This window comes from Octodon degus, unplaced genomic scaffold, assembly GCF_000260255.1.
Source record: "Octodon degus isolate 3935 unplaced genomic scaffold, OctDeg1.0 scaffold00269, whole genome shotgun sequence".
Lineage (NCBI taxonomy): Eukaryota > Metazoa > Chordata > Mammalia > Rodentia > Octodontidae > Octodon > Octodon degus.
Window position 1 is genome coordinate 96,071 of NW_004524845.1, and position 8,800 is coordinate 104,870.

An 8,800-nucleotide genomic window follows, 5' to 3' on the forward strand; every position below is an offset into this window, starting at 1 on the left:
TTAGGAGGCTGAGGCAGGGGTATCATTGCAAGTTTGAGATGAGCCTGGGGTACAAAATGAGCTCAAGGCCAGCCTAAACTGCATAGCAAGATATTATCTCGGAAAGAAAGAAAGAAAGAAAGAAAGAGAGAGAGAGAGAGAGAGAGAGAGAGAGAGAGAGAGGAAGAAAAGGAAAGGCAGACAGACAGACAGACTTAAATACTACCCCCCAGCCTTATCAGTTTATTGTGGTGGGCAAGTCGCATCACCTTTCCAAACAATGATCTCCCCATTAATGAAATGACTGGTCTCTAAGTCCTTTTGAGACTTGTACTTTGACAGTTGAAACAGCTGTTCTGAAATTAGCGTTGCTTCTACTATTTCAGATGACCTAAGTATAGTCTTGATGCAAAGCAAGATGTACAAATGGCTTCTCAAGACATCACTTCTGTGAAGCTTCAAAAATACTTCAAAAAATATTTTTAAAAATACTTCCAAAAAATTTGGTCATTTATCATCACATACAACAACAGGTACAGGAAATACAAAATCCAATAAAAAGATACCCTTGGATTTGAACCCTGATTTCAGTCACTCCCCAGTTATCAGATTTTTGAGCAAGTGATAGCTTTGCTGACTCTCTGATTCTTGAGTAAAATGGGACTAATAACAGAACATATCTTTCATAGTTATCTGAGGACTCAATTAACTTAACAATAGAAAACACTCAGCACAGTTCTTAGAAATAACTGTTCGATAATAGTAATTATTATCATTTCTTCCTTTAAAACACACACACACACACACACACACAGAGGGAGGAGAATTTATTTATTTTTTAATAATTTTATTAAGAAACAAATAGCAACGAGACAGTTTCAAAACCGATTAGTAGGACACTTTCAATATTTAATGCATTGCATGTTGTTTCTTAGTGGTTATTCATAGTACAAGATGCAGACATGATATCCTATCCACAAACACTATTAGAACAAATCTTTCTATTCACTGAATTAAGAGAATGTAGCTGAATAGCTATTGCAACTATTTTGAATATACAGATACAAAATGCTTGTTCATTTGTATCCCCTTTTTTTGCTTAGTTTTGTCAGAGAAGGGTATTCCATTGTCATTTAAATATTATAGGCGCATGAATTCAGTAAAATATTCCAATATAGTCCAGTAGTCCATAATAGTGGGTTTTCCGTAAGACTGACAATGTCAGAAGTTGTTGACTTGAGCCTTTTACAGAGCAGCATATTAATATGGCTTTACTTTTTTTTTTTTGAGCAGAACTGGGGATTGAACTCAGACCCTTGTGCTTGCCAGGGAAGCACTTATTCTACTGAGGCATCTCCCCAGCCCCTGGCTTTACTTTTTATACTTCATTTTTATACTTTTCTGCTGGATGGTTAAGACCAAGATAAAACAGAACCTATATATCAAGACATGTAACTTTTATATCTGACAAGGTCAGTCAAGTCCCCTCAGTATTTACCCTGTAACCCTGTACTGCAGTTTGCAGATCCTTTGTCAGTGTCAGTCTTGTGGATGAGTCACGGCCATTGCTTGGCCAACGTGCTCTCTGTGAAAGCCTCAGAAAATGTTTTCCCTGAGGGAGGAGAATTTAATGCAAAAGGAAATATAGTCCAAGTTTCAAATAACTACATTCATTTCACATTGTTTACTTTTCTCACTTTCAAATAACTCTAATTCTTTCTCTCTAGCCATTCCCACCATTCAACAATGGGCTATACCCCTTTCAACAACCCCCATGGCCAATTCCACAGGTAAGAAATTTTTTGCATACTATCAATAAAAAAGTATTTTAGCATATACCTTAAGTTAATATACATTCACACACTGTGATGGAATGCACTACAACAATCAGGAGTACATAAAACAAATGCATCACAGCAGTGATCATCCAGTAAATGAAATTTTCTGCACTTCCCACTTAGACTAACCTATGGCATGGAAACCACCTAATGGCTACTAAGAGCTTATTAGTAAATTAATGCTAAAGGGTGCTACTTCATTACTATTCCTCCATTTCCCTGAGAGATTATGAATACAACACCTATTCTCACTTAATGTAATGGGAAAATTAAAACAAAATGAAGTTTGAAAACCATAAAATCAGATTTGACTAGTCTAAGACCTTTCCATGATGTCTTGTTGTTTCTAACCACAGATACATCCTTATAATCTTTTTTTAAATTTTATTTTATTTCATCCTTATAATCTTGCAAAATAATACTTATAAAATGTTTTTGAAGTTTAAAACTATTAATTTAAAATAATACTGAGATAGTACTATAGGCATTAAAAAAGAAATGGCAAACTATTTGAACTAAAGAAATAGTAAAGGCCAGTTGTGACTTATATTAAAAAAAAAAAACTAAAACTAAAACAACAAGAAATAATTGGCAGCTGTTTGTTCAGCTTTGGCATATGTTACTCTTGTCTACAACTCTAAACAAAAAGGGCTTCTTACCAACAAGGAACAATTAATTTCGAAGAGTAAGAGTTCCTTATTGTTTTTTGCCTTAAAAAAAGTGACTTCTAGGCTGGGGACAGAACTCAGTGACACACTACTCACCTGGCACAAGTTCCTGAGTTTGATGTCCAGTACCAAAAAAAAAAAAAAAAAGTTACTTCCTTTTATAGTCATACTGAGTTAAGGAACCTAAGGTGATTCCAGGTAAAGATTTTGAAAGCAGCATGACTCTCATGATAGAGTAAAACAAATCTCATCTCATCTGCACAGAACTTCTTGAAATTTTATTATATATAAACAAAAAAGAACAAACAACACAACCCATAAAGAGACAAATAATCTGAGCAGACATTTCTCCAAAAAAAAAGTTCAAGTGGATAATAAATGTATGGAAAAAATTCAATGTCGTTAGCTATTAGAGAAATGCAAATCAAAATTACAATGAGACTCTATCATCACTAGGCTGAAAATGGCTATTATCAAAAAAAAACAAAAACAAAAAGTCTTGCTACTAATAATATAGGAAAAGGAGAATTTTATACACTGTTGATGAGACTGTAAATAGTACAGCAGTGGTACTATAGAAACAGTGTTGAGCTTCCTCAGAAACTAAAAAGTAGAATGTCCATATGTCACTTTTGGCCGTGTACCCAAAGGAACAGTCAGCATCCGGATGAGACCCCAGCACACCATGTTTACAGCAGCACCATTCACAGTAGAATCAAACTAGGGCCTGTCCACAGATGAACAGATTAAGAAAATATGATATCTAAACACAAGGAAGTATTCACCATAAAGAAGAATAAAACATCATTCGTGGGCAAATGGAACTAGAGATCATCACATTAAGTAAAATAATTCAAATCCAGAAAGATAAATATTGTATTTTTCTCACCTGTGAAAGTAAAAGTTTAAGAGATGACCTAAAGGTAGTAGAGGGACTATAAGAGAAAAGTGAAAGAGGACTAAAGGAAAGAGGGAGAGGAGAGGTTATGCAAGGGCAGTTGGAAGAAGGGTAGAGCAAAAGCATGTCAATATATGCATCATGGAAAGCTCTCAGTGAAACACATCAATATGTACAATTAATATGGATAATTATAATTTTAAACATAATTTTTTAAAAAAGGGTACCTAAGGGAACCAACCTGATATTCTAAGCCCTCCCACTCTGTGACAGTTCATGAGCAGAAATTCACCCTCCAAATTTGGTTAGAAAAATTGATCTCACATTTGAAGAAAATATTTTAAAATAACATCATTATTTAATTCAATTATTAGATGTCTATGGATGTTTGAATTCTAATATCACTCAAATCAATCTTTCTCTTTCCTCTCCTCCCCCACTCCTCTGTCTGTGATGGGGATGGGAACGGGGGTATGCCTGCCAGAAGTGGTGGCTGGGCCAAACAAGAGATTCAGCTATCTAGGGTATTTTTAGTAGGACAATCTAGGACTCAGCTAAAGTTAGAAATTCATGTTTACCAGCATTCACTGACAGATCATAACTCCTACTAGTTAGATAGTGAGAGATAATGACTCAGAAGCTAAAAGCTCAGAGTACTAACACCCAATTCCTAACTTGAGCTAATTTAACACCCTCAGTCTTATAAACAAATGGCAAGTAGAGAGTAGTTTTCTCTTGTGTTCATTGCATTTTTCACCTTCCAGAGAATGCCACCCCCTGGTTATGGACGCCCACCACTCAGCAATGAAGATGGAGGGGTAAGCACAAATAAATCTGTATTTCTCATAAGGAATGATAATCTATTGGCCTCTGTTTTTTGATCAACATCTAATAAGAAAGTTAAAAAACCAACACATGAACTTTGTGTAGCTCTTTTCACAAAGAAAAGTAAAACAAATCAAGCCAGTGGTTCCTCACTTCTGCTCCACAAGGATTAAAAGATGTCTCTCACATGCCTGCTAAGACTTTATATAATGATAAGCAGAGAAGCAAGTTAAGGGCATCTTTGAAAGTTACCCTCAGAAGGAAATTTCAAAAACATCTAATTCCTTTATTGTACATATAAACTGAAGCCTACAGAAGATAAAATCCTATTAATCACCTTGTAAGTTAATGGATAAAATGGACCCAGAACTCAGTTCTTTTGATACCTTGCCTACCCAGCTCTTTACTACATCACACTAAGAAACAATTATATATCATAGAGTGATATGCCCTTAAAATATTCTAGCACTGAAGCCAGGCATAACAGTGCACACCTGTTATCCCTTCACTCAGGAGACAGAGGAGAAGGACCACCAAAAGTTGAAAGCCAGCCTGGGCTACATAGTTAAGACCAGCCTGAACAAAATAAAAAATAAGTAATTATTTCTAGCACTACCCCTGGCATGGTGGTGCATGTCATCTCCCTGGTTTCACTTGCTTTTTTTCCTGGGGTTTGTCCACTTGTTTTTTCTATGTGAAAGTTTTAAGTATCTCATACAGTGAGGTACTGTCCAGGGAAACAGGCGGGGAAAAAGAAACCTGGGTTGATAGTGGTAACTGAGCTGGTACTGGGGACTGTTTCTTAGATATAGAATATTGGAGAAGGGCTTTTGGTAGAGATAAGCCCAATAAGCTCTTTAGTAGAGCAACCTTGGGCTTCATCCTCTGGAGATGGTGCCGTGGAACGGAGGTACACCTTTCTGGGTCATTAGCAGGTACCAGGTAGAAAGGATAGGCATGCTACAGGTTGTTCAAGGCAGGTGTATAAAGTGAGAACAGAGAAATGAGGAGGCCAGTGGATGGAACAAAAAATAAAAATTTATAAATAATAAATTTAAACCCTCAGATTTAAGATCTAGGCCAATTGATCAAAAACAGCATCTGAAGAGAAAAACCAATGGTGTAGGATCACAGAAACCAAGGAGACATCAAATTTCAAGAAAGCACAGCCAATAGTGTAAAAGAAGAATGTAGCTGATAAGATTTCCCTGTTACATTAAAAAATTCCAAGCAACACACCATGGTATGGAACAAAGAATAATTATAAATCTCCATCTTCTTTCCTACAGAATCCTTACTTTGGATTTTTTGGATATCCGGGCTTTGGGGGTCGTCCTTATTATTCAGAAGAGATGTTTGAAGATTATGAAAAACCTAAAGAAGAAGATCCTCCTAAACCAGAGGATCCACCATCAGAACCCTCGGCTAATTCAACAGTACCTGAGACTAATTCTACTCAAGCAGGAAGTCAAAGCAAAAATGACACCAGCCCAACACTAAGCAATGTTCCTGGGCTAAATACTGGGAACAACCCTATAGGTCAAAATGGGATCTTCCCACTCCCTACAGTTAATTTTTCAGGCCAAGGAGTACCCAGAGTTCAAATTCCATGGAAACCAAGTCAGCCAAATATTTATGGAATTTATCCAAAGCCTACCATCAGAAATTCTCCTTCAGGAAGACAATCAAATCCCACAGGTACTGCAACTGGACAAAAACAGTCTGGACCTTCTTACTGGAATCAACCAGGTCAGAGAGGTCATCAGGGGAACTCCTTTGCTTGGGAAGGCAAACAAGCAACTGGGCCAAAAAATCCAACTTATCACAAAGCTTACATTCCCACTTCTAGGGTTAATTACCCCAATTATGCAGGAAATCCAGCAAACTTCAGAAGAAAACTTCAGGGGCCAAATAAACCCTTTGTGGGAACCAGTGTTACTCCAATGAGTCCCAAACAAGGTACTGTTGGCCGCAATGAAAAGATCCAAAATCCAAAGGAAAAGTCCCCAGGTCAAAAAGAAAGAACAGTCAGTCCTACAAAGGATACATCAGGTTCATGGAGAAACTCTCAACATTACAGAGTTAATAAGCCAAATTATGGGTGGCCTCGCCCTGAGGGTAACATGCCAAGCCCAAATTTTAATTCTGTTAATCAACATGAAAACTATTATTCAAGAGGAGAATCCAGAGGAGTGCCAAATTCTAATGCACAGACCCAAAGGCAGAACTTTCCCAAAGGGATTGCTTTAAAGCCAAAAAGAATTCCATATGAAACACAAACTAAGCAGCCTGAATTAAAGCACAGTACACATCAGCCTATCTATCCTGAGGTAATCCCTTCTCCTAAAAGAAAACTTTTTCCTGCTGGACGAAATACATGGAGTCACCAAGAAATCCCCCCACCCTTTAAGGAAGATCTTGGGAAGCAGGACAAACATTTACCTCATTTTTCCCCTGGTTCTCCAGGAAGTGTTTTCTACCCTGAATATAGCTCCTATTATCCCAGACAAAACTCACCATATACTGGAAGCAATACATGGGATAAGAAAGTTGATTCTTCCAATACTATGGGGCACCCAAAAACTCTACAGTATCCTTTGAAGAGTGTAGACCAAAAAGAGACAGTCCAGTATAATGAAGAGGACCCACTTGATCCAACTGGAGATGAACCTTTTCCCGGACAAAGCAGAGGAGGTGAGGAAGGGTTCAGCTTTACTGGAAGACCAATGATTAGGCACTACAATGGTGAGCAATATGCCTTAAATCAACCAAAGGAATACCTCCCCTATTCCTTAGATAACCCATCAAAACCCAGAGAAGATTCTCCTTACAGTGAATTTTATCCCTGGAGCCTAGATGAGACTTTCCCCTCTTACAGCCCAGGTCCCACAGTATCCCCACCTGAGGAGAACAGAGACTATTATGTTAATAATGCCATCCAACAAGAAGAAAGCACTCTCTTCCCTTCATGGAACTCCTGGGACTACAAGATTCCAGCACAGGAACAGCAAGAAAGTGAGCCATATTTTAACAGAAATTACTGGAATCAGGTAACAAATTTACATGAAGTTAGTCTACCAAACCGGAAAGAGAACTATCCCTATTCCAGTAACCCTCGACCTGGGCTCCAGAAAAATCCAACCTGGCAAGAAGGTGAGAATTTAAACTACGATATGCAAATAAGTAGGTTAAATTCACCAGAGAGACAACATTCAGCTTTCCTAGACTTAATGCCTCAAAGTTATCCATCAGGTCACACAGAAGCACATTTATTTCACCAAAGCTCAAGAGGTTCTTGCTGCATTGGCAGCTCTGCAGGGCCCCATGAGAATCCACTAGCTCTCCAAGTTTACACACCAGCCAACAGTCTTGCACCAGAAGAGAATCCAAACACCAGTCCCACCTACACAGAAAATAGTCATACAAAACACAAAAGACCTGTTGTTTCTCCAACAAGCATCCTACCTAGCCAAACAAATAGCTCTGAGAAGAAACTTCCTGGGGAAAGCCAAAGGCCAAGCACTTTTAGAGATGATGTATCTATTCTGAAGAACACACCATGCTCTGTGAAGAATCAGCAGGTCCAAGCCGGAGTTAGGTCCTTTCCTGAAGCCAGTTCTCCTCAAACAAAGAACACACCTTGTCTCAAAAGTGATCCTGGAGGAGATGGGAAGAATGTTCCAGAACAAATTTTTGAAAGCAACCATCTCAATGAAAGAACTGTTGATCTTACTCCTGAGCAGCTTGTTATTGATACAACTGATGAAGGCCCCAAGCCACACAGCATCCAAAAGGATATTCAGGAACAGGAGGAGGAGAGGCAGCAACAAAGACCACCTAGCATCCTACAGGTGCCATGCTTTGGTTCCCAATTAACAAAGCTTCACTCTTCTGGCACTGGAACTCCATCTAACAATGGAAAAGAAGGCGAATCTGATGGGAAGCTAACTATGCCTACTGAAAACCCTAATACATTTGTTGGGTTACCTACTGTGGAGCCATTTAGAAGTAGAAATGTTGACCAGCTTAATGCAGATGAACACACTCCATTTGAATCTTTTCAAAGAGGGACTGATCCACAGGACCAGATACAAGACTGCTTACTAATTCAGGCCTAGGAATTATTTCAAATAAGCATTTTTTGACAAAGGAAAATATTTAATATTCTATACCAATGATTCCCAAACTTTTACCCTAAGACTTAATCAATGTATGACCTTCTTGGTGATTCTAAGGTTTTTCTCCTCCCAACAGTAGGAATAGTGGCCCAGGTGGAATTACTGAGGCTTGGCCTGTGGGGATGGCTGGACCCAGTATTGTCACAAGGCAGTGCAGACCTCAAAAAAAAAAAAAAAAAAAAAAAAAAAAAACAAAAAAAACCAAACCATGAAGGCCATGACCACCCTGCCTTGAAACTTGGAAGTCACTTGTCTGGGTTAGTTTCTTTTTGCTTGCTGATTCCTCCTTTTCCCCTCAAAGTTCCCTACTTGCAACTTATCTGTTTTTGCACATGTAAAAGGCAGATGACTTTCCATTTTGTGGATGGAGATCTACGCAACAGTATAGTCTTGATGCACTGTATATTTTTTCCT

The 8,800-nt window shown here is 38.2% G+C and overlaps 1 protein-coding gene across 1 annotated transcript in view; it reads left to right on the forward strand.

Moving 5' to 3' along the window:
* The window catches only part of Enam (enamelin), a 13,578-nt gene extending 5,231 nt beyond the window's left edge, over positions 1–8,347 (forward strand). The window contains exons 6-8 of the mRNA XM_023706783.1: positions 1,707–1,769; positions 4,148–4,201; positions 5,498–8,347. Coding sequence (XP_023562551.1) covers positions 1,707–1,769; positions 4,148–4,201; positions 5,498–8,326 — 2,946 coding nt within the window. The 3' untranslated portion in view covers positions 8,327–8,347. The remainder of the gene's footprint in view (positions 1–1,706; positions 1,770–4,147; positions 4,202–5,497) is intronic.
* Positions 8,348–8,800: the final 453 nt, after the last annotated feature.